This window comes from Pogoniulus pusillus, chromosome 32 (assembly GCF_015220805.1).
Source record: "Pogoniulus pusillus isolate bPogPus1 chromosome 32, bPogPus1.pri, whole genome shotgun sequence".
NCBI classification, from domain to species: domain Eukaryota; kingdom Metazoa; phylum Chordata; class Aves; order Piciformes; family Lybiidae; genus Pogoniulus; species Pogoniulus pusillus.
The window spans coordinates 9060117-9086787 of record NC_087295.1 but is presented as its reverse complement, the minus strand read 5'-3'; the positions used below and the strand labels follow the sequence as shown (position 1 = coordinate 9086787).

At 41.1% G+C, this 26671-nt stretch overlaps 1 protein-coding gene across 12 annotated transcripts in view; it reads left to right on the top strand.

Moving 5' to 3' along the window:
- CNTNAP2 (contactin associated protein 2) overlaps positions 1 to 26671 on the top strand; it is a 1124907-nt gene that overhangs the window by 453283 nt on the left and 644953 nt on the right. For all 12 annotated transcript variants that reach the window (XR_010308041.1, XM_064169555.1, XM_064169553.1 and 9 more), the window contains one exon: positions 20663 to 20856. Coding sequence is in view for 11 of the 12 variants with exons in the window: in XM_064169555.1 (XP_064025625.1) it covers positions 20663 to 20856 (194 nt within the window). In the remaining variant the exon portion in view is untranslated. The remainder of the gene's footprint in view (positions 1 to 20662; positions 20857 to 26671) is intronic.

Below are 26671 nucleotides of genomic sequence, written 5' to 3'. Positions count from 1 at the left end.
TTTCTCAAACCATTGCCCCTCATCCTGTCCTACGTGCCCTTGTAAACAGTTCCAGGTCACAATGTCAGGGTTTGCTGGGGAAATCTACAGGCTTATCTAATTTTAAGGATGAGTGCAACACTTTCAGCCTCTCAGCCTGGCTGCAAAGGCAAAGAAATTAAAAGGAACTACAGGAGTCAATTGCAAGTAAGAAAGAAGCCAGGAGATACCCCAAAATAAATCTGTTTATCCTGCGAACATAAATCCAGAGCTTATGGGAAAATAGATTTGAGAGTGTGAAGTAAAAGCTACAAACTGCTCCTAAGTTAATAAAAATCATAAATAAAGCCTTTAGTTTGAGAGAAGCACTGGGGTTATCAGAACCATTTGACAGCAGGACCAGGGAGGTGAATGTTCCCTTGTACTCAGCACTGGTGAGGCTGTATCTCAAATACTGGGTTCAGTTTTGGGCCTCTCACTACAAGAAAGACACTGAGTTGCTGGAGCATGTCCAGAGATGGGCCACAAAGCTTGTGACTGGACTGGAGAACAGGTCTGGTGAGGAGAGCCTGAGAGAACTGGGTGAGGAGAGGCTGAGGAGGCTGGGGATAGACTTCATTGCTCTCTATAACTCCCTAAATGAGGTTGGAGTAAGGTAGAGATTAGTCTCTTCTTCCTGGTATCAAGTGACAGATTGAGAGGAAATGTCCTGAACTTGTGCCAGGGGAAGTTTAGGCTGGATATTAGGAAAACATTATTTACTGCAAAAGTGGTCAAGCATTGGAACAGGCTGCCCATGGAGGTGGTGAAGTCGCCATACCGGAGGTGCTGAAGAAACATGTGGACATGGCATTTTGGGGTACGGTTTAATGGCCATGATAGTGTTGAGTTGATGGTTGTTCTTGATGAGCTGAGAGGTCTTTTCAAAGTGAAACAATTCCATGATTCTATGGTTAAGCCATATTGTTTTCAGTAACCTGAAAAGAGCTTTCCCCCTTTCTCTCCTGTTCCATGTCAACCGACGTGTTGTCCTTTTGTGGCCTTAGTCACTGGCAAGTTTTTCTGTTTCATGTTGGGAAGGTGGCAGACACGTTCCAGCTGCCTGCACAACTGCAACAATTCATTGTCTGAACAGACTAACATGACTCAGGAAACCGCTAAAAGCTTAGTTACAGTAATGCTTATAATGGTTTCAGAAACTTACCCTGTGTTACTTGGCAAGCAAGGAAATTGAAGACTGAAATCCTGGCTTTTATCCTGTAAATTTACCCCAAGAGCTTTAAAAAGGTCTAAAGATTACAGCTAAAGACCAGGATGCTGCTGATGAGAGTAATGAGCAGCACCATGAGATTTCAGCTCTCTGTCAAGGTGCTGCAATCTATTACAGAAACTAATTTAATTATGCACTTTATTATCTGTAATAAATATAAATTGACTGGTTTACTTCCAAAATTTCCAATTAAATATGGTGTTATTTTTCCGTAATACCAGAAGCTCATTGTTAGCATTTTGCAAAAGTGAGTCCTTTGCCCAGCAGAGGTGGTACTGTTAACTCTTCTCTTCCTTCCTCCTTATGCATTAGATTGTCCGGGTGTGAGCCAGACCCGCACTAATTCTGCCTGGTGCTGTGCCTTCCCAGCTCACTCTATGCTTAGTGAGGCACTTTCTGCAGCTTGGGGCAAGTTTGCACAGGCAGTGATTGCTGCTAGCAGTGGCAACACTGATGGGGAGAGTTAGCACTGATGAGGAGAGCTGGGGTGCAGACAAGGGCACTGATGCATCTTGTGTGCCACCTTGGGGTGCAGGAAGGAAAAGACTGCAACTGTGGGAAGGAGGAGGCAGGACAGGTGACCCTGAGCTAACCAGCAAAGGTATGAAGGTGAGGAATCACCATGGTCAAGTTCTTGACTCTTCTTCAATGTCTGACATCTAAGGAGGATAATGTCCATTCTACTTTCAGTCTTGATGCACAAGTTCCCAAATATGGTTCCTGTATGATGCTGACACCAGTCTGGGGCTTTTCCCATAGCATCAGTGATGACAGTGACTAGTTGCCATCAGGGGCTTGATTTTGGTACTGCTTTTGCATGTTTATATATGTATAGATAAGCATGTAACTTGAGGCTATTTCCCCTTGTCCTATCACCTGTTACCTGGGAGAAGAGACCAACACCCACCTGGCCTGAAGATCTCCCCTCAGCCATCTTTTCTCCAGACTAAAGAACCCCAGTTCCCTCCACTGCTTCTCACCAGACCTGTTCTCTGGACTCTCATCATCTTTGTTGCCCTTCTCTGGACATGCTTCAGCACCTCAATGTCTTTGTTGGAGTGAGGGCCACAAATATGAACCCAATACCCAAGGTTTGGCCTCACTAGTGCTGAGTTCAGGCAGAAAACACTTCCCTGCTACTGCTGGCCACAATATTCCTGATCTAGGCCAGGATGCTGCTGGCTTTCTTGGCCACCTGGGCATTCTGCACTTTGTGCATTTTTTCTGCTCTAGGACAGTGCCAGTGAATGAGGATTATGTAAAAAAAAAAATAGAATCATTTGTGTTTGTTCCTAAAGGGACCCTCAGGCCAGAAAGTTCATAAATGTCTTTCCTGGATTTTATTAAGCTAATGTACCATGTCCACATTTGATTTCTTGTTATTCCTGGAGGGATTATTTTGTTCATTTTGACTATATGCGTTTGAAAGTATGGAAAATGCTTCTAGAATGTAGTCCTCTGCATCAAACTTTCCTTTGCTAGATAGAAAAAAATGAGCCTTTAAAATAAAGAACAATTGGAGGAACTGAGGTTGTTTAGCCTGGACAAGAGGAGGCTGAAGGGAGACCTCATTGCTCTCTGAAACTCCCTGAAATGGGGGTTGGGGTGAGGTGGATGTTGTTGCCTGAAGTTGTGCCAATGGAGATTTAGAATGAATATTAGGAAAAGCTTCTTTCCTGAAAGAATGGTCAGGCACTGCAACAGGCTGCCCATGGAGGTGATGGAGTCACCATCCCTCTGTGCATAAACATAGCACTTTGGGGCATGGTTTAGTGGTCATGGTGATGCTATGTTGACAAGTGGACTTGATGATTTTAAAGGTGTCTTCCAACTAGAATGGTTCTGTGATTCTGTGAGGTTCACCAATTTATCTAATAAAGTGTTTGAAAGAATAGCTGATGCCAAATAGAAGAAGAAAATTCATATAAAGCTAGCCTTTTATAACAAATTTGTCTTGCATTGAGAAGGATTTTGTCACACAACCTTGCAAACTCTTTATTGGGGGCATAGCATAGTCAATTGAAATCCCTGGAAGTGTCCAGAAATTCAGTGCAATAGCAGAATAATGTCCTTATGTTGAGGAAATACATAAAATTGTAACAATACAGAAAGGCTGTAGGTACAAAAAGCTAATTCACCTCTCTAGAGGAAGAGTTCAAGGCCTTTAGCTTTCTCACAAACCTTGCTCCCATGGAAAGAATCCTTTTATGTAGGCAAAGAGTGATCTTTGGGGGCTGTTTGATGCTTTAGCTCTGTTGAGAAAGATATTTTACATTTATTGCAGTGCTGCTACCCTGTGTGTCAGAGACATTCCTGTGACCTCCATGGCTGATACTCATAGCTAATGGGAAGGGGCATCACATGGTGAAGAGGTAGATCAACAAGGAAGTTTCAGAAGGCTGAGTGAGATGAGGGAGCTGGTGACCAGGGCAGAGGCATTTGTTGTTTGTGGCAGTGGTTTTGGTAGCTGTCAGGTACAAAGTGCACTGTCACATTTCACAGCACGATCTGAAACCTGCTGATAGATGTCCTTTGGCAGCTTTTGAATCGGGCATCTTGTGGGCACTATTGTTATTGCCTTTTTATCCTAGGAAGTCATTAAATATGCTGCAGGTCCTGAGGCTGATGGAAAAAATGTGTAATAAACATTGCTGTGGTTGTAGATTCTGGAGGACCTCTCTAGAGGAGATGCTGAGAGACCTGGGGCTGTTTAGCATGGAGAAGAGCAGCCTGATAGGGGATCTTCTCAGTGACAATCTATAGCTAAAGGGTGGAGGTCATGAGGATGGCTCTTCACTGTGGCACCCAGTGGTAGGACAAGGGGAGAAAGGTAGAAAGTGGAACACAGGAGGTTTCACTTGACCTTAAGGAAAACTTTGTTGTGAGGGTGCTGGAGCCCAGAAGCAGGCTGCCCAGAGAGGTTGTGGAGTCTCCTTCTCTGGAGAGATTCTAAACCCATCTGGACATTGTGATCCTGGACAACTTGCTGTGGGTGACCCTGCTTTAGCAGAGTGATTGCACTAGATAATCCCCAGAGGTCACTTCCAGTCCCCATGATGCTGGGATTCTGTGGCTGTATGTGGGGATTATGCAGTTACTTGGTTCTTGAGACTTACCACTTCAGAAACTCTATTTTAGCGTTGAAGAAAGGTAGGGCTGCAAATCTGACATGCCAGAGTGTATCACAGCGTGTGCTGACTAGCATGTAGGTTCTGTAACTTCAGGTGATGGCTGCAGCTTCAGGGATGTTCACATAACACAGGCTGCTGGTTTAGATCACTTTACATGATGCTTAGCAGTGTGCATCCTCACAGCGTGAATTTGTCAGGCAGAATTCTTCAAGTGACCACTAAAATGATTTCTTTAAAGGACTTTTATGGTAAGAGCTAAAAATGTAATGCCCTTGTTAAGATGTTGACTATGATCCAAAAATACATTGTGCCAGGAGAGATGTAGCAGAGAATTTCAAGTGTGTAAGTAAAGATGGGTAGAGATCCTACCCCTGAGGCATCCCATGTCCAAAATCATAGGATCATAGCATGTTAGGAGTTGGAAGGGACCCAAGGAAATGATGGAGTCCAAACCCCTTGCCGGACCAGGATAATACTATCTAACACAAATCACAGAGCAACACATCCAGACAGGCCTTGGAAGTCTCCAGGGAAGGAGACCCCACAGTCTCCCTGGGGAGCCTGTTCCAGTGCTCTGGGACCCTTACAGTGAAGAAGTTCCCCCTTGTGTTGAGGCAGAACCTCCTGTGCTGCAGCTTCCATCCATTGCTCCTTGTCCTATCACAGGGAGCAAGTGAAAAGAGCCTGTCCCCCCCTTCTCCTGTCCCCCCTATGCTGTCCCTGTGTTCTTTTAGCTCACTCAGAACCGAGCATGAAACTTCTTTTCCCTTGTCTTTGGTGCAGAATGTTAAATTACAGGCATCACACCTTTCAGCTTGCTGTGTGAGTTTGCGACTCCAGCCCTCGGCCTTGCACGTCGCTGGGCCCATTGCCTGGTCCCGCGGGAAGCGCTGGTGTCTGTGCTAAGGCCGTTGTGCAGCACCCTCAGCGTGACCATTATTAGCTGCCCCAGTTCAGGGCTGGGAGCACAGCATGCCGCTTGCTCCTTCGCAAGAGTGAGAACGAAGGTACTGCACACTGACTGGAGCTCGAGAGGGGGGTTCTGTTTACAGCTGCACACACGCAAAAGGCAATCAGGTAGAAGGAATTCAGCCACAAGCTAGGCCACATCTATTGGGCTAGAACCTTCCAGAACGCTCCATGCCCCTCACCCCCAGCAGCCTTGGGAGCAGGCCAAATCGGCTGCACAGATGCAAAAGGCAATCAGGTAGAATGAATAGAGCCACAAGCTAGGCCACATCTATTGGGCTAGAACCTTCCAGAACGCTACATGCCCCTCACCCCCAGCAGCCTTGAGAGCAGGCCAAATCGGCTGCACAGATGCAAAAGGCAATCAGGTAGAATGAATACAGCCACAAGCTAGGCCACATCTATTGGGCTAGAACCTTCCAGAATGCTCCATGCCCCTCACCCCCAGCAGCCTTGGGTGCAGGCCAAATCGGCCTCCTCGGCTTAGGCCTACAAGGCCTCAGCAGGCCGCGTGAGGCGGCTCAGAGTTCCCTGCCGGGTAGAAGCCGTCTCCCTCACACAGACCACGGGAGAAGGAGGGACAGCACTCGTCATGGAGAAAGGAAGGGAAGGGAGGAAAGGCAGGGAGGAGAAGAGGACAATATCAGCTGGGCACTGCCTTATAAGCCATGATACCAGGAAATGGAGTAGAGTAGAAGCCTGGATGGGACTTTGTCTCTGTGCTTTCCCTGAGGGAACCTGGGCCCTCTCCCCAGACTACCACAGAAGCAAACTGTTCACTGGCAAGGGCAGCAGGAAGGCGCTGTGGCTGTCACAGGACAAGCCTCCTGTGCTCTTGCTTCTCAAACTGTTCACCTCGCAGCACAGCACTGGCAAGGGCAGCAGGAAGGCGCTGTGGCTGTTACAGGACAAGCCTCCTGTGCTCTTGCTTCTCAAACTGTTCACCTCGCAGCACAGCACTGGCAAGGGCAGCAGGAAGGTGCTGTGGCTGTTACAGGACAAGCCTCCTGTGCTCTTGCTTCTCAAACTGTTCACCTCACAGCACTGGCAAGGGCAGCAGGAAGGCGCTGTGGCTGTTACAGGACAAGCCTCCTGTGCTCTTGCTTCTCAAACTGTTCACCTCGCAGCACAGCACTGGCAAGGGCAGCAGGAAGGCGCTGTGGCTGTCACAGGACAAGCCTCCTGTGCTCTTGCTTCTCAAACTGTTCACCTCGCAGCACAGCACTGGCAAGGGCAGCAGGAAGGCGCTGTGGCTGTTACAGGACAAGCCTCCTGTGCTCTTGCTTCTCAAACTGTTCACCTCGCAGCACAGCACTGGCAAGGGCAGCAGGAAGGTGCTGTGGCTGTTACAGGACAAGCCTCCTGTGCTCTTGCTTCTCAAACTGTTCACCTCACAGCACTGGCAAGGGCAGCAGGAAGGCGCTGTGGCTGTTACAGGACAAGCCTCCTGTGCTCTTGCTTCTCAAACTGTTCACCTCGCAGCACAGCACTGGCAAGGGCAGCAGGAAGGCGCTGTGGCTGTCACAGGACAAGCCTCCTGTGCTCTTGGTTCTCAAACTGTTCACCTCACAGCACAGCACTGGCAAGGGCAGCAGGAAGGTGCTGTGGCTGTTACAGGACAAGCCTCCTGTGCTCTTGGTTCTGTGACAGCAGCATTTGCCCAACCATGTCAGCAAGAGACTACTGGAGGAAGATGAAGTATTTCCCAATCCAAACTCACTGACTTCATTGAGAAGCTAATGGTAAATGCCTTTTTTTTTTTTTTTTGTCATAAACTTCTCCTTTGCTTTTAAGACATTAGGATCTCATTCTTGTTCAAACCCCTAGTGTTAATGCATAAACTGCTGTTACAAAACCAAAGTTTAGAAACTAATTATCTAATTTTCTTGCACTTTTGGTGCCTTTTCCTACTTTTTTTTCCCCTAGATGAACTTTAAGACATGCACTTCATGTTTTTCAGTCTCTGGGGTTTGTTTCTTTTGGTTTTATTTGTGCAACTCTCTAACTGTTCAGAAATACCTATTCAGAAAAAAAAAGGTGCAGATTGTTGAGCAGGAGATACTGGGTAGGAAATAATGAGAATTAAAATCCTCACATCCAGGAAATTAAGCTTTCCCAGTGCCAGTCACAGTATTTAAAATGCATTCATAGAATCACAGAATGGGAGGGGTTGGGAGGGACCTCTAAACATCATTGAGTCCAACCCCCCTGTCAAAGCAGGATCACCTAGGGCAGGTCACACATGGCTGTTGAAGGTCACCAGAGAAGGAGACTCCAAAACCTCTCTGGGCAGCCTGTTGCAATTCTCCAGCACCCTTGCAGCAAAGAAGTTCTTCCATGTGTTGAGGTGGATCAGATTGCTTTAAAAATCATTGAACATTCTGTCTCTGGAGAGACCTTATAGCAACTTTATACTACCTGAAAGAGGCCTACAAGAAAGCCTACAAGAAGGGACTTTTTAGAAGGGCTTATAGTGACAGGATGAGAGGAAATGGATTGAAGCTTAAGGAGGACAGATTTAAACTGAATATTAGGAAGACAATCCTTGCAGTGGAGGTGGTAAAACACTGAAATAAATTACCATGGGAGATTGTGCATGTCCCCTTCCTGGAAGTGTTCATTGCCAGGTTGGATGAGGCCTTAAGCAACTTTGTCTAGTGGAAGGTGTCCCTGCCAGTGGTTGGGTGGTTAGAACTAGATGATCTTCAAGGTCACTTCCAGCTCAAACCATTCTATGAATCTATGAACTTAGGTGGCAATTAATGTTTTACCTTCATACATGCAAGGTAGTTGCTAGTGATGAGTGCAATATGGAATGGAAAAAAAAAAGGAATGTAAAATAAGGAAGATAAATGCAAAATTAGGATTAAAGATAGTTTGAAATGAATGTAATAATAAATTGTTTTTCAGAGCAGAGATGTCACCTGTTTTACCAAGTGTAGCAGCAGTATCAGTGGCAATGGGAGATTTGGGTGAACAACGATTCAAGGAGGAGGAGGAAAGTGGTTAGGAAGTATGATCCTTCTTTTATTATCCCAATGATGTGAAATACTTGAAGTCAGAGCATACAATCTTAGAATCATAAACTCTTGTTTTGAAAAGACTTTTAAGATCTTTGACTCAAGCCATTCTCTATCTACCAAGCCTGGTGCTAAACCATGGCCTTTATCATCTCACCTCTGCTTCTTTTGAAACACCTTCAGGGATGGGGATTCCACCACATTCCTGGGAAACCAGTTACAATCTTTGAAAACACTTTCAGTGATGGATTTTCTTCTAAAATCTAATCTAAATTTCCTCTGGTGCAACTTAAGGCCATTTCCTCTCCTTCTGTCACTTGTTACTAGGGAGAAAAGACCAGCATCTACCTGGCTCTAACCTCCTTTCAGGAAGTTGCAGGTACATTTTGATATATGAACTGATCTATGTTATGTGTGGTGTTTGTTGTTGCTGCTTGGTTGGTTGCTAGTGTTTTTTACTGGAGTCATCTGTGTGACAAACCTGCTTCAGAAAATCTATGAAATTGCATTTTCTCTAGATGATATTTTGCTGCTGCTAATAAAGAAACAGGTTATATAATAGTGGGAATAATAATAATAATAATAAAGAAGTGAAAAAAGAAAAGGTTGCAGTGGCCTTATAAGCATTAATTAGCTCTTTCAAGTGGTTCTGATTTTCATGATGCTTAATTAACATTGCCAAATCAGAATCTTGAGACTGTGGTGTAAGATTCCTTCAAACCCAGAATTAACAGCAGATATTTCTCCCCGTTTCATTCTTTTAGAACCCCCTATAGTCTAACATACAATTATCCTATCACACTTTCTGTTCCCAAGCCATGTAGTTATGCCTGTTTAAGAGACCTTTTAGTAGTACAATAATCATAAGATTCTGTGTCTTACAGAAGTAGTGATTTAGCTAGTAGTGGTTTGTACTTCAGAAACCCTTTCTGCATAATTATTTCCTGGGCTTATTCCATAAGGAAAATCCTTTTGTCTTCAGTAGGGATGGTATCTATGTGGCTATTAGATCAGGACTAGCTAGAGGTAAGTGGCTTTCTTCAGTACAGAAGTGAATCAGTAGAGTACAGAAGTTATGGAAAAGATGCCATACAGTTGCACAGATATCCTTAGACGATTTATCTTCAACTGTAGTTTTTCTTCCTTCTCTCAGCTTAACAAATGTAAATTTCCTTGAGGGTTGTTAGGAAGATTTGTTTATTCCAGGATGCAGAAAAACATCATGAACTTTACTGAAGAAGGATGTAGCTGTAATAGGGATAGAGCAGCCAGCTCAATGTGGGTAGAGCCTTGGGTGGTATGTGTATAGTGAAATAGCAGAGACTACTGCCTTCAGCAGTTGGGACAGTTGTCTATGTGAGGCAAAGGATGTCTTACAGTGGCTTGCAGACAGGCAGACTAGAGCATACAAAACTGTTGGTATGCTCACTTAGGTCTTTGTTTGCCTGGGCAATGCTTCTGTCAAGTGAGATGATTTCTGTCCGGAGTAGTTATCCTATAGCTGAGGCTGTTTCTTCATCTGCTCACTGCTTGCCTGTACAGACAGAAATTATTTGATGTGATATGCAGTCTAACTCTTTGAAGTACTGGAGTGGTTCATCTCCTTCTGGAGGAACAGGAGGTATATTCAGTCGGTCTGGACTTGCAGAAGTTCTCATCAGTGTTATACTCAGGAGTCATGACTGACAGCACATAAAAAAAAAAAGTAGAAAAAAACATTTCAGTCTGGAGCTTGAACAACTAAAATGAAGAGCATGGAAACTGCAGAGAGATTAATTTCAGTCCAGAAAGCTATGCCATCTTGAGTCTTAGAGGGCTTAAGGGGGCAAGGGATAGTTCAAGGCACCTAATGTTCTGCTTGGAATTGCCCAGCAGATCATGGAAGCTGTACCTTTCTACTCGAAAGATAGAATTTCCATACTCTCCCCCCTTCTGTAGGTTAAAATTTAAAGGACAAGAGTTGGAGTGTGCATCTGGGGGCTTTAATTTATTATAGTTTCATTTTTTAAATGCTCTGCTGCATGAACTTTGAGTTCTCATTAATTTATATTGAATAAAAATCCTAGCAGCACTTCATTCCCTTGTTAGTGTGGAAAATGTATCAGATTAGTTAATCCCATGTGTAGAAATTAACATTTGATGCCTCTGATAAGAGAAATGTGACTTTTATTAGTGTTGTAACTTCTAACTTTTTCTGCTGGCTTTTTTCCTTGGTACCTTCTTATATGATAATAATGTTTTTGTATACACTGCTTTCGCTTCAAGGAGTAGCAACTCGTTAGGAAATAGCCAATATTTATTAGTATTTTACTCTAGACTTCAGGCAAATCATTGCCCTAAAAAGTTGAAAATTCTGCTGTGGTATAGTCTTCTCTTGAAATGAACATATTATTTTGCAAATTATACTAAAGAATAACATCTTCCCTCCCATGTTGTTGCAGTACTGTGTGTGATAGAAGTATTTTGCTATTAGCAAAACAGAAGGCATAATATGAGCTTTCATCATCAAAATGGATGCAGTACAGAATGACTTTTTAAAAGTAGAATATATTTTTGTAATGGAGAAAAACTATAAGGACCTGAGTTGTGATTGCAATAGGTGCTTCCATTAATGGAAAAAAAATATTCTTTAGCTTTGGCAAAAGCAGAAAAACCTCAAGAAAAACAATAAAAACAACAGCAGAAAAAAGCTGCCCCAAAACACCCAACCCTCCCAAGAAAAAACAAAACAAAACCCAAACCATACCAAAAAACAAAGCACACAGAAAAACCTCCAAAATAACTGCATAGCAGATTTCAAGAGTCAGCTCACATTTCAAAAGTCAGCTTATAATATTTCACAATTCTGCGCTTCTGCTTATTGAAGGAAAGACAGGAGAGGGAAGCACATTCAGTAGGATGGGTTGAAGAGGAGAAATATCCATGCGTGGCACTGATAATATCAGAGTTGCTGTAATACAACAAGCAAAGTTTGTCTTGCAGAAGCATTTGAGGAGGTAACTGATCAATGAGGCAGGCAGCAGGGGTTGAATTTAGATGATTTTTGGAGGTCCCTTCCAACCCCTACCACTCTGTGATTCCACCGGCAGTAATAACACCATCCTGTTCTCTGGGTTGGGTCAGTGCTAGTGCAACGTTGGCACAAGTCAGAGAATGGTACAGCTCACTCTAGCTCTTAATTTCCTAGGAAATTTGCAAACACAAAAGGTTTTAAAGTGTCCACACATTTTCAGTAGAGCTGACATTTATTTTTCCACCTTCCTCCATCATTTTGTTTCAGAAAAGAGAAGCTCATTTTTTATTGTGGGGTAATTATCAAAAAGCAGAGCTATTTTAGCCCTCTAAGACTCAAGAAGAAAGAAGTATGAGTGAAGAAGTATTTCAGACTGTTTTATTAGCAGTTCTGAGTTTTGGAGAAATCATCACTGTTAGAAACTAGCTTCTGAGAAATCTTTGTAAAATGGGAATTCATGTCTGGAATTTGGAGCAGATGGAAAAGAAATTTGTGTAGAGGGAAAAGCAGATTTAACCTCAGTAGGAAACACTGGGGGAAAATCTTCAACCTGAACATACTCTTGAATTATTTTTTTCATGCCAATCCCAAAAGAAGAAGCAGCAAACAAACCCCTAAACAGCAAGATACCAAACAGAGAAACAAAAACTCTGGCAGAAATAGATGAAGAGTGACAGAAAAGTGAGCAGTGTTCAGGTTCTGTAGCAGTCCAAGAACTCATCCCAACTGGATGCTTAGAGACATCAGCAGTAGGAGGCAAAGGTTGACTGCAATCATCAAGGGAGATGGAACTTCACAACTACTGAATTTGACAGCAAGAGCTAGCCCAGGTCACTGCACTTGCTGGTCTAAGAGTCCTTTAGTTCAAATAACATCTGGAGAAAGGAGTACATCAAGAGCAGGGGAAAGTCGAGGGAGAAACATTTCTTTTAGACAATGACCAAGGGATCTGGAGCTAAGCAACTTAGGTAGAAAACAGATAATGACTATAATGAAATAACTGTATAGCTTTCCTTTGCTAGCACTGAAGTGGAGTGCTGGTATACACCAAAGCACTCACAGAAGCTCTCTTTGATCAGGTGCTGTATTTGGTTGCCTAGAGAGGTGGAGAAGTCATTGTCTCTAAAGGTGTTGAAGAAATGTGTGACCATGGTACTTCAGGACATGATTTAGTGGCCATGGTGCTGTTAGGTTGCTGGTTGGATTTGATGATCTTAGAGGTCTTTCCCAACAAAATGATTTTATGATTGTTTGATTCTGTTTGGTACAGGATCTCACAGAGCAAGTCCCTGTAAGACAGGAGTTTCTGGTATTAGCTTCTATTGTTGAGCACTTGTCAGAGAACAAGATATCTAAGCCTGAATTATGGCATTTAATAATACTTTTTTTTGTGCAATCATTCAAGTGGAAAAAGTAACAATCAAGAGGGGTTAGGAGAAGATGGCAATGTACTGTAGATAACTTCAGCTTGGCCTTCCATCACTTTGTGGACTGCCCTGATAGAAGGAGGATGATTTCATTGGCTGAATTGTTTGGGCATCTCATTGCTGTTGAAATGGCATAGGTCAAGTGCAGGAATAGCATAATTCCTTTGCCTCTGTCATCTCTGCTATGGAAGGATCACAGCACTTCCAGGGAACTACCAGAAGTGTGATAACGAGCTTGTTTCTGGATTTCAAGATGATGTAAAAGCTATTTAATCACAGTCAGTAGAACTTTGCTAGTCTAGATCTGACTGTCACTAAAATCTTGGATAAGAAGTTGATAATCAGGCTGAGATTGCTCAGCACAAATTGCTCTCCTTTAGCTAGGACGAGAGGAAATGGCCTGAAATTGTGCCAAAGGAGGTTTGGGTTAAAGTTTCGTACTGAATGAGTGGTGAGGAATTGGAACAGGCTGCTCAGGGAGGTTGTGGAGTCTCCTTCTCTTGAAGATATTCAAAACCTGCCTGCACACATTCCTGTGTAACCTGCTCTAGATGATACTACTCTGGCAGGGAGTTGGTACTCCATGATTTTTTGAGGTCCCTTACAGACCCTGACTTCTATGATTCTGTGGTGGAGTCGCTGTCCCTGGAGGTGTTCAAGAAACGTGTAGATGTAGCACTTTGTCTTGTGGTTTAATGGAAATGGTGGTATTAGGTTGATGATTGGACTTCATCATCTTAGAAGGTTTCTAACCAAACTGGTTCAGCAATTCTAATTGTTGGCAGGGTATAACCTGAGTTGTTAGTAACAACTGCAATGCCTAAAAAGGCAAGGAAAGCTTTGTTTCCTGATGCTTGAGAAGGCAGCGTGAGTAAAGGGAGGCCTCCCTGCACCCTTCCTTGTCATCTGTATGCCACTGTGGTTATTTGTATGCAAGGGATTTGCATGCCAGCATGCAGTGATCCATTGCCTTGCCTCAACTTTCTGTCTAGGAAACAGGAAAACACCTCTTGGAGAAGAAACTGCTTGAGACCTGGAGTGCAGCTGATGCACACAGAATATTTAAATCTTGTCCAAGTTTGGTTGAAGATTCCATTAGGATGCAGTTATGATCGAGCTGCTTTTTTGCATATGTAATTAGGAAGCAGAACAGATGGGAAAGGCACAATTTAAAGTGATGTGTTCATTAAAATAACCAAAGCTGCAAAGTGTTTGTTCCCCAACAGCAGATTCAGGATATGAGGTTCCTGAGGCTCATGATTATGGTTTTTTTTTTTCCCATTTCAAGTACAACTGTGAATGACAATGATGAGAACTCTTGCATCACGTTTTATTGTTAGATCTCAGTGCTGTTCCTTCAGGCAGATGGATTGTTCATTCCCTCATATGTGGTTTGTGTTCAGTTAAGACATCCTAGGCAGCAGTGGGCATTAAGAAGCAGACAGTACATCAGGGGACTTATTTTAATTGCATTTACTGTAAAAGAGATCTATTGGGATTTAAAAAATAATATAGTGATTTTAATGCTCTTTTAAAAGAGATCTATGTGGACTGTATCCTGATAACTGCTGTTATCCCTTGGGTTATTTCTACTCTTTCAGATTTTTAAATTAAAATGAAATAGTTTTAAGAACTATAATTAGAGTTCCCCCTTCTCTATTTTTTTAGAAGAGAGGAAGTCTTCTAAAATTAGTCTAACAATGTTCCAAAATATATACTGAAGTGAGTAAAAACTAATTCTTATTCCCTCTAGTCTCAAAAAAAAAAACAAAAAAAAAAAAACAAAACAAACAAACAAACCAAAATTGTTACATAGTTTAACTTAAAAAAAAAACACAACCGAACAAATGAATAAATAATTAGAGGTAATTTTACATAGAAGCTGACTATTACCATGTGGCTATTTTCTCAGTGTCCACTGCCTTCTAGATATCAGCCTTTGCTTCTTCTAAAGCAGAATGTTGATTACTTGCTCACCATCAGCCTCATGCATGAGCTTGTCTGCAATTCCATCACTTTTGTTATGTGCTCAAAATAAGAATTCTGCAGACATGCAAAAGCAAGTCCTTATCTTGAAGGTATCACAAATCCAGATTTAGTTTGAGCAGCAGATCAAGAAATAAGACAATGCATACTGTTTATGATAAGGAACTAAAACATTTTTATCCATGCCAATATCAGGAAAAGATTGCTTCAATTAGAAATAGAACCTTGTTTGAGAATTGGACTGTCCTTGTTAGAGAGTCCTACCTAATACAGAGTAAGAGTGACACTTGCTTGAATCAGGTTGAAGTGCAAGACTTGAATCATCTGAGACATATCAGAGAGTCCTAGAATGCACTGGGTTGGAAATGACCTAAGTCCAAGCCCCCTGCAGTAAGCAGGGACATTCCCAGCTAGATCAGGTTGCTCGGAACACCATCTAGCTTGACCTTCAGTGTCTCCAGAAGTGAGGCCTTCACCATCTCTCTGGGAAACCTGTTCCATTGTTCCACCACCTTCATGGTAAAAAGCTTCTTCATAGTAGCCAGTCTAAATCTACCCTTCTCTAGTGTAAAATGTTTGTCCCTTGTCCTGTTGTTACAAGCCCTTGGAAGCAGTACCTCCCCAGCCTTCCTGTATCCCGCTTCAGGTACTGGCAGGCTGTTATAAGGTCTCCCTAGAGCCTTCTCTTCTCCAGGGTGAACAACCCCAACTCATAGCCTGTCTCCATAGGAGCGGTGCTCCAGCCATCTCATCATCTTTGTATCCCTGCTCTGGGCCCTCTCGGTCAGGTCCATTTCTTGTGTTGGAGGCCCCAGAGCTGAATGCAGTACTTTGGGTGAGTTTGTATGTGCATAACTGTTCTCGATATGACTAGAGACCCTGGATGCTATGATGTTATTTACTCTGTCTAAACATCTTACCATCTGTACTCAGATAGTCTTTATCTACAGTGACAAATTGGACAAAAGAGGAAAGCAAACCAGAAATGCAAACTGCAGTCAATGCCCTACTTGAGCATCATGGTGATTAACAGGTGGATTCACGCAGCTTAGAATTTTGGGGCTTTTATGTTGTTTTCTAGGGAACTGTAGGAAATGGCTGCCCATATTTTCTCTGAAATGCAGGGAGTGAATGATCTCAATATTTCAAAGATTTCCTTTTTGTCTTGACTTACCTTTTATGTAGAAGAATGACAAGCAGTGTCTTGGAAAATGGCAAAGTATCAAACATTATTGATTTCATGCTATTGCAGTGACCTAGAAAGCATTATTTCTCAGGGAAAGATTGTGTTTTCCCCATACAAATAAGGAGATTCGAATTCTAAGAGTGTTTCAGATTATTATTAGGCAATTATTTTAAAAGGCATATATTTGGTTTCTTTGCTGCTAGGCTATAGAAATTTTCTGTGATTAGATGTGATTGAATTATAATTGCCACAACTCCTATATCTTCTATCTGTAGCTTTTCATAGTTTGCTTTCTAATGAAATGTCGAAGGATCCCTTCCTTCTTTCATTCATGTCACTGACACCTGTTATTACTGATCTGAAAAGAGTAGAAAACGAGACTTAACTGCAGAACTGGTATTTCCATGTGTGTGATTTGAAGCAGGGAATGATGAACAAGTGTGACTAAACAGGAATGGATTATTCCAGTGCAGATTAATCTTTCCCATTTCAGTCATGAATGGAGATTAAAGTACCACATTGTCAAAAGAACAAAGATTTCTAACTGTAATGGAACAGGTATTTTCAAAAGTCATTAGTGTGCCCCTTCTTATAGATCTGTAAGCTCAGTAGTATATGATAGTTCAGATTAAAACCTGAAGTCTGTGATCCTACCCCAGCTTTGCTACTTACTGGTAATTTCTTGGGGGGAATGATAAGAAAGCAAGGCTGACTCATCATGTAGCCTCTCTTCACGTGCAGAAAATGGGAGCTAGTTCACTTGGCTTTGAACAGGGAGCTGAAATATGGAAGTAATTAATTAGAGGGAAGAAATGATATGTGAAAGTTGGAAAAAATTAGATTCACACTGCCTTGAATTCTTTACACTTCTGAAAGTACATGAGGTGCCATCTTTTGCATTTGTCATTTAGAAATAGGCCCTCTTTTTCTTATTGTTCTCAGTTACATGGGGTGACTGTAGAATAAAATCCAATAAACTCATGAACCCATTGGGGTTTTCACAATTAAAAAAATTAAGTCCTTGAAATTCAAGGTGTCATGATGCTAATGCTTTTTTTTAGTGGTTGTCTTTATTTGGTGAGAAAACAAGGAAAGATTTGTGTCTTATAAATTCTTAGCTTTCTGAAGATATTTTTGTGTGTCTACTGCATCCCTGAGTGTGCTTTTCAGATGTAAACTCATTGTACTCTGTTCGTCGGTCTGCGTCAGACTGTCCTCAGGTGAGCTAGACTAGAACTGATTCTACTTAGTGTCTGGTTCTTCCCAGCTCAGTCTCTGCTCAGTGCTGTGCCTTCCCAGCTCAGCCTCTGCTGTCAGGCACTTTCTGCCTTTCAGGGCTAGTTTGCACAGACAGGGGCAGCTGCTGGCAGTGACAGCGTTTATAGGGAGAGTTAGCACTAAAGTTTGGGCTGCAGAACAAGGGTCTTAGAACCACATCTCTACATCTTTTAAGCACCACCTCCCCAGGCAGCCTTTTCTACGCTTTGAGAACCCAGTCAGTCAAGAAGTTTCTTCCAATATCCAACCTAAACACCCTGTAGTGCAACTGGAGGCCATTTCCTCTCATCCTATCACTTGTTATTAGGGTGAAGAGAACACTATGCTGAGTTATGAGCACATGGACATTTCTGGAGAAGGATCTGCTTAGATTATATGGCGACAAAAAACTACTTTTAATTCTTCAAAACTCGGGATCTTTGCAAAGATCTCAGAGGGGATTTTTTAATATAAAGTACCTTTTTGTCTTTCAGAACACTCACCTCAAAAATCCTTGAATCAGTAGAGGTTACCCATATCACAACCAAAATGAACACATTAATGAGTTTCCCCATATTATGCAGCTTGAGGAATCTTGAAGGAAACTTTTAATTGATCCCCACAGGCTGCTTTTGGTGACTGGCTGATGCCTATTCATCTGGTCATCATTCCTTTCCCATGCTGGCCTGCTGAGCAGCATATTTAGCTATAGTAGAACATGTATTTATTTCTGTTGTCTTTTTGACTAGCAAATGACTTGCTTGTAGAAGTCAGAAAGAAAATGTGAAACTGAAGTAGAGAATTAGGTCAAGAAAGGAATGGGATAATATTATTTGGTGCTGTCTGCAATTTTGACTAAAAGTCCTAACTCTCACCTGCCTACATGAGTACCTGTGTAAACTACCCTAGGGGATCCTGCCTTGGCAGGGTGGTTGGACTTGGTGATGTCTGAAGGTCCCTTCAACCTCTAAAGTTCTTTGATTCTCTTAGTAAACATGATTATAAGGCAAGCCACCTAGCCATATTCACGTTTCCATGTGATGTTACACTCTTGCGTAGGACTGTTTCCATGGAATGTTACACTTTCCTCAGGCTTCATGTAAAGAGTGGCTTTTTGCCTCTTATATTAAAAAAAAACAAAACAGGGAAATGAATGTCAGCACTCAGTTTTCCCAAACTTTGCAATAGATTTGTTGTTGAAGACTTTCTGAACTTTAGTTACAATTTATAGTGAAGATCATAGACTCAGAATTGTTTCAGTTGGAAAAGACCTCTAACGATCATCAAATCTAACCTTCAAACTGAGCCCAGCATGGCCATTAAACTGTGTCCCAACGTGCCATGTCTACAGGTTTTTTGAAAACCTCCAGGAATGGTGACCCCACCACCTACCTGGGTAACCTATTGTAATGCCTGACCAGAAGGTGTTTATTAAGACCAAAGTCTCACCTCCCTAATATTAATGTGCTCAAATAAAACTATAGCATATTGTAATTAAAAGACTTCTTTTACATGTAAAAAAAAAACCCAATCCTGTTTTAATGTAAACCCCATAATAATGTCTGGTTTAGCTTTCTTGCAGCTACATTATGTCATGCTTTTTCAACAAGCACCTTGTTGAAGTACATTTTATGGGTGGATTTGCCAGAATTGTCTTTCATAATAATGTTTGGATGCTCATATTTTAACCTTGCCTTTTCTGGAGCCACCAAAGGGGTCCTTTTACAAAGGTGGCTTCTTTGTATGCCATCAGTCTCAGATATGCCAGCTGGATGGGGATGTAAAGATGCAACGTCTCTGTTGTTGCCATCAGTCTGTAGAGCTAACTCTTCTGATCTCCTTCCATAGCAGTCATGGAGAAGCTGTATTCTATTTTTAACTGATCTGTTACCATCCTCTGCAAAAACAAAGCAAATTTGAATTTGGGAATGTGTGGAAATGCTTTCCCCTGCAAGACCTTTGCTTTGCTTGTTTTTCAACAGCATTTAACTCTTCTCTACCCCTTAACTACCCTGTTGATACTACCCTGCTGGGTACAGGCATAAAACATCTATTGTACATTTTAAGCGTTTTCACTTATCAGATGTTGCTGGTGCAATGCTGCACATCAAATTACAATGAGAGGCAACCACTTATGGCATCAGATGATCCCACTGATATCAGAACATTGATATATCCTAGGACCGGCAAATGTTAACAGCAGCACGAGTGTGAAAGTGTCCTAGCCTAAGCCAATGCTGCCGCCTATTGATGGGCGTATAGAAACCATAGCATCAGCAAAGAGGTTCCCTGCTGGGCAAGCAGGCTGGCTTGGTGACATCAGTTGAAGCCTGTAAATAAAACTGAAAGCAACAAAAATGAGATTATTTCATGGTATTCCAGGCCATTTACTTAGTTCAATCTTAAAAGAAAAGAGAAAAAAACCCAACCACATTCTAATCACTTGAAGTCTGTAAAGGTTTTGTTTTCTGCATCTTAAAGTCTGCTGTGAATATAAAAACAGTTATTATTCACTTTTCTTCTGTATTGATACATTTATTCTTTATAATATTTCATGTGATTTCCTAATGCTTATCATCATGGTAAATATATCATTACAATATATAGCTTAGAAATTTTATTCTCTGCAGTATCCCACCATAAATTCCCCCTTAATAATTTTTATGTCAGAAGAATAAGAATTTGCATTAATGCCTTAATACTACATTTATCCACGCATCAATGGCTTCTATCTTTAGAACAGTTCCATATAGTGTAGTGGTTGAGAAGAATAATGTTAATAATATGACTACCAAGTTAATTCACAGACCCATAAAGAACAATAACACTTGTGCAAGACATCTGCCAGTGTCATCTGTGACAGCTTGTACACTCAGAAGATCAAAACTGGATCCAATCCTGCAGTACCTACTCACTTTTCAGATCCTCTAGTAGATTTTTGCAGTGAAACAGAAGGATGCAGAGAGCTTGTTCCTCTTCCCTCTCATTTTATCTCTGCTATCTTTTTAAGGAGAAATAGTATTCAAAAGGCACATGGCATCCAAAGGTTGCTATTGATTTGTGCCAATGTACTTGAACAAAAGATTCCATGGCAAATTGGTCAACCCTTGAACAATTATAATTTGGGAAAAACTAATAAACTATAATTAAGGCATTATAAAGGCATTGATTCGTTACCAGGCAGCCCATTAAATCTTTATAATTATATCATAAAATGATTCAGGCAACAGAGTTAATACACCTAAAGCCTGTGCTAAAGATGCATTTAAACAAAGAAGTGCAATCAGTCTGCATGCAGTCAAGTTTTTTTGATATTAAAGTCCTCTCAGCTGGGCTGCCTTCCAGTAATCAGCACCTTCACGTGTGTTTTCTTTAAAGCATTTGGTTGTGGCCTGAAGCTCTCTCTTCTGTTCCAACACAACAGGTGCAGGAGGTTGGTCTCCATCAGACAGTGATCACTACCAGTGGCTGCAGGTGGATTTTGGGAGCAGGAAGCAGATTAGTGCGATTGCAACTCAAGGCAGATACAGCAGTTCTGACTGGGTCACCCAGTATCGGATGCTCTACAGTGACACAGGGAGAAACTGGAAACCATACCACCAAGATGGAAATATCTGGGTAAGTTGTTGGTGTTAAATGGAAACCTTGTATGCTTACAGTGTTGATTGACTGTGATTTTGGGAGCTCCAGAACTTGTACAATTCTTCAGTGTTGGTGTTGTGAGGGCAGGGCAAATCTTAGCTTGAAAAGCAATGATTCAAGTTGCAGCTGCTGTTAGGTGAACTATCTCTGGATTATTATTGTTCCATTTGGGACACTGGTAGTGATGAAAACATGGTGGTGTTTTTTGGTTGTTGGAATTCCTCAGTGAGTCACTTAGGCTTTGACTTTACTTTTCCTGCCTTTTGACTAGTTTCATGGACTGCCTGTGTGACACACTACTATTGGAAATTCTGCTCTTAACCATAACAGTTTGGAAGCAATTACTCTTTATGTGCTGGGGAGCAGTTTGGTCATGTATGTGTTGTTTTCCATATGGGTGCTACATGGATATTTATGCTGTAATAATTTCAGAGGGGACCAAAGCATGTAATTTAGTGTTTGGTTATTTTACATTGTTCATGACTAAGCTGCTAATTTCAGTCTTGCTGGAAACAGTAGCCTTCCATTTTGGTGACAGAAAAATGACAGCAATTACTCAAGGTGCCTATCCCAAAGCAGCTCTTTCAAACACTCATTTTCAGAAGTATACTTTGAAAACAGCAAACTGATATCTTTCCTTCTGAAACCAAATTAAATTGATTAGCCATTATGCCCCATCAGGAAAATATTGTCAAAGCAGGCAGGATTCAACTTTGTGGTATTTTAGATTCACATCTTTGCCAGGTGCTTCTTTTATTGAGGTCTGTTATTAAAAATGAATGTCAAATGTAGAGCATAAGGTGAATGGTTTTATCTGTATAAGAGAAACTCACATAATATGTGGAGTGCATAAAGGCAGTCATTTTTTATTGGAGTATTGATTTATTGAAAAAGCCTTCTCTGTGTGCCAGATAGCATTCTGAAAGAGAGAAAATTTAAAGCTCAGAGGACAGAGAGATGAAAAAAACATTAGGTGGTGCTTTAGATTCCTTAGGACTTGGTGGGGTTAATACTGTTCCTCAGGTGGTGGTGAGTTCATGCTGAAGCATCTCTTTTCAAGAAACTTACCTATATAAAAGTACTTAAAGCCTTTAGTGTTTGTATTATATTAGATGAAGAAAAGCTTCTTCAACAACTCCTACTGAAATCACAAACAATTTGTCTCAGGAGAATGGGAGAATGCTATGCAGCTGGCCAAGAGAACAATAAATATAAAGCAATACAGTTTGGGCTGATGAAAAATCTGATTTTAATACCTTGAAAGGAAAATCTTTTAGTAACAAATACATGATTTGGTTGCCTGTTTCCAGTGTGGCACACCTTTCTAAGAGCTTTGTGGAAAGTCTTTGTTCTTCTGTCATCTGTTAACACAGGAATACTGAAAGCTTTTTCATGAAAGAACATTTAATTTTTCTTTTTACTAGCAATTACATATGTTAGGTGATTTTGTGATGTTGGTCATGTTACTCACTGTGCAAGAAGATGTGCTGAGCTATATGGAAGTCTGCTACTCTTATTTGGAGTGCTCAGCTTTTTGGATATACTTGGCAAGCCAGTTGCTGCAGTGCTGCTGTTGTTTGGGTCCTGCCATTTATGCCCCCCCACCCCCCCCAAAAAAAAATTTTTTTAAAAGACTCCAAAGCTCTTCTATGCAACTTTCTTGCTAATAGCAAGGGGGAAAAATCCCACTAGCTATCTTGACTCTATTTCTAAGTTGCCTGAACCAGCATTGTTTCTGTTATTTAAATGATGTCTGAGACTGAGTTTAATCTTGAAAATGTCTTGCTTATTTATTAGCCAATCTTAGTTAAGTTAGTCTTAGTAAGCTGCCAAGACAGGGAAGGTGCTTGGGAAGGAAGACATACAGTTATAGTGCTGTAGGAGCATCAGGAGCAGTTGGACTTCTCTGATATAGAATTGAGATGGTACAGGATTTCCTGCCACATCTTCCTCTTTGTTGTCACTTGGCATAAGAAATTAAAAGCAGCAGAAGCTGTGAAGACCATATCAGATTAGGTGAGCCAAGTAACATGGTGATTTAAACTTGCAAAGTCATATTCTTCCTCACTGAAATGAATAGGATGATCTTAAAAGTCTCCTATAATTCTGGCACCCTTAGAAAACCTTTAAGGAAGTAATGTTTAGTCTTTCCCTGTTGGATTGGCACCTTTTAGAAGCTCTATCCGCAAGAGAAATGTACTTTGTTATTTTGGATTAATGTCCCTCTTTCATCATTCCCATACCTGACTGTCACTGCTTCCTGACAACAGTAAATTTAAAGTTAAAGGAGAAGGCAAAGAAAAAGAGGAAACTACAAGTGCAGAGTTCAACAATGTTTAACACTAAAGCAGTTATGACATAGCCAGAGGACAAGATATGGGAAGGAGAAGTTTGCTAGGTGAGTTAGAGCACAGAGGAAAAGTTAATCTCCAACAAAGATCTCGTTAGGAACAAACAGTGATAATCTGCATAAAATGCTGACATGACCCCTTCTGCAGGCATTAGTCGGGGAGGAAAAGTAGTTCTATAATTACCTCCTAAGCAGCAGAGAAATCAAAAGGCTCTCAGGAAGTCTGTGGTGGGGAAAGTGCTTTCAAGGTGAATTTAGAGTAAGCTTCCCAGTTCTGTGAAATAGGTTTTCTGACTCCACCCCTCCTGGGCTTTTGGATATTTTAAATTTCCATAAATTTTAATAAGATGAGTGAATGTGGCCTCTTTCAATAAAATGCCTAGCAACTAGAGAGTTTTGATCACTGCTCCTACCTTTGCTCCTGTAGCCTGAAATTCTACTTTTGGTAGGTCTTGAGCTTTTCCCTTGATGCATCAGTCCACCTGGGTGGTTTGTGCACCCAAGATATCTTGGGTTTAGTGTACATTGGTTTCTACATCAATGACAGCTGTTTGCCTAGAAAATATATACCAGGTCTGATCCACATCAAATACCAGTTCTATTTCCTAATATCCTATCAACTGTAGGTGATGTGAATGCCTTATGCCAAGCATAATGCTATGGGTATTACGAGACAATGTTGATATGAAAACATTTGAAGCTCAGAGTTTATAAGCTGTAGTGGCAGAGCTGTGCACCTCTAGCATTTAAGCCTGTTACAAAAGAAACTGGGAGATCCTTGATGCAGTTGAAGTCTTATGAGATCTGTTAGAATGTTATTACTCTAGTAGGACTTGTGGTCAGCTGCTGGCTGTCTCCTTGTCTTAGTCTTGAATATATCAAAGTCAGGATGATGAAGGAGAAAGTTACTGTGCTGAGATTCTGAAAGAAAACAAACAGACCTGATAGAGAAAAGTGGAGTTGCACAAGACCTCCACAATGTATCTTGTAGTTGATTCATCTTCAGCCTCATTAAAGTGGAGTTGTAAAGATGTAAATGAAAGCAGCTTTTTGGGTTTTTTTTTTACAGAAAATGTAGCCCTGGGCCAAGTGACTGCTGCTTCAGTTGAAAGCAGTTATGGTTTTCTGGCTTCGTTGTTGGTTTTCTTTCGACTTTAATTAAACTCAAAGTGGATTATGCATAACATCTGTTTTTGTAGTATTTTTTTATTACTGAAAAGATACTAAGTGATTACCCAGCTTTCATTATGAAGAATGTTTTTGGAAAAGAATGTGATTTATCAATTTACTGACTTTAAACACTATTTTTTAATGTTTGGATTCTTTTTAAGTGTTGATCGTTCTTTGGTGATGTGCGTTTGTTTCTTGGTTGGTTTTTGGTGGTGGTTTTTTGTGTGTGTGTGAGTGAAACAAGCAGGAATGCAATAAAATGAACTCAGCATTTCTCTGGGCACTGTGAGGCAACTTACTGTTTGCGAAATGCAGTCTTTCATTGGTATAGTTCCCATCAATGTTGAAGGAAGAAGGATGGTGGATGTAGCTTAGATTGGAAAAGGAACTCACAGCATTTCAGAGTGTTTTGATACAGCATTGAGGCAAAAATCGTTGTGGAAGGAAAGACAAGAGGGTTAATCACCTAACTTTCTCAAGCTGTGAGTCTTCAGATGTTTGGTTGGTAGCTGGACTCAATTTTTTCTGACTAAAATGATTCTGTGATTCTACAACTGTATTTAGTGCTCTTGGATGCCGTTGGAACTACTAACCACCAGGCTGATACGAAGTAATATCTAATGTCTAGGTAGATGTCAGGTAATCATCTGTGGCTTTACTGAGCTGAAATTCTATGGGAGTCACCTGTTCAGTTCATTCCACCTGCCCTAGAGATGTTTCTTGATAGCTAAACAAGGGTTCTCTGCATAGGCCTTAGAGCACAATGATTTGGGTGTAGCAACTACAAGTGAAGAAAAATTATAGCAAGCACTCCCTCTGTGAAAACAGACAGAAATTATTTGCTTTGTGAAACCTGTCACTACTTTTCCCAACTTATTTCCATCACCCTAAACTAAACCACATTAATCAGGAATGTTGTGAAACAGTTCTTGAGTTGGGTACTTTCTGCTGCTCTCCATTTTTGTGATTACTTCATGGGCTCTCACATGGAATCTTACATCACGGAAGGATTTGCTAGGTTAATGAGCTTATGGGCCTGGAGTTTATACTTGTTGCTTTTTTCCCCAAGTACTTCTGCTGAATTGAATCACTTTATTTAACCAGTTCAGTTTTTATGGCATTATACTGACTTGCAGTTCTGGAAGCATTTAGAAATATGACATGTGATTAGGCTGGTGTATGACCTGCCATTTGTTGTTGCTGGGTTGTTACTGGACCACCAGATACTGTGCAGACCTACTTAAACATGGCAGAGTGCTTTGATTTATTAGTCAGTGCAAAAGTTCTGACTAGAGTTTATAGCAAAGCCCTGAAGCCTTTTGGAAATGTTTTGAATTTATTGTTGTTTTCTATTTAAGGATGCCCTCACCTATCCTGTCTGGAAGGATTTTTATGTCTGGTTATCTTGCTGTCTCCATAGCAATGCCTGCAAGGTGACCAGTGTCATTTTCACTGGCCCTTAATTCTCCAAGTATTTTATTACTGGAAACACCTGTTATAAATTCTAACTTTCCTTCTGTGTTTGTGTGAAAACTAAATTTACTTTTTCTCCTCGAATCTCCTGTGTGCCTTTCTTAATTTCATAATGTTTTAGCTTGCCTGGATGTTGCCTCTGAGTCCCTGTATCACTTTATCTCATAAAGATTGCTCCATTCACTCGCAGCAGCCAATATCACCTTTATTGAGTATTGAGTGAATGAGGTGGTGTAGCTCCAACCAAAGTCAATATGTCTCTGCACTTACTGCACATTGCTAAGCTGTATGTTGAGAGCTCATGACTGAAAGGGTATGGATACAGAAGATAGATGTATTTTTTTTTCTTCTGTACTGAAGCCAAGCTCTCTTCTGCATCTAATGTAACTTTGCTGTTATGTCAAGTAATATAATACAGTGTTAACAGGATGCCTTTAGAAATTCAGGCAGTTGCTGACAAGGAATTTTTTGAAACCCTGAAGAAAAGAACTTCACAGATAAATATCTGTGCTGTCCTGATGAAGCTCATTTCCTAATCTCTCTTCTGTGTGGAATCTGTTAAGAGAAACTGTATAAATTTTTAATGCCTTTAGATAAACATGCTTAGGCTCATCCAAAATATCATGGGAAAAAAGATCTTTGCCAAACACTGTCACAGCCAAAACCCATTTATGTTTAAGTGATAAAAGTTCTGACGGTGTCTTAAATATTAGAATGCTAAGGTTAACACCAAATTGGGATAAACAGTCATCCTAGTTTTAGATTCTGACTTAGCTGAAAAACACTGGTTCACTGGAA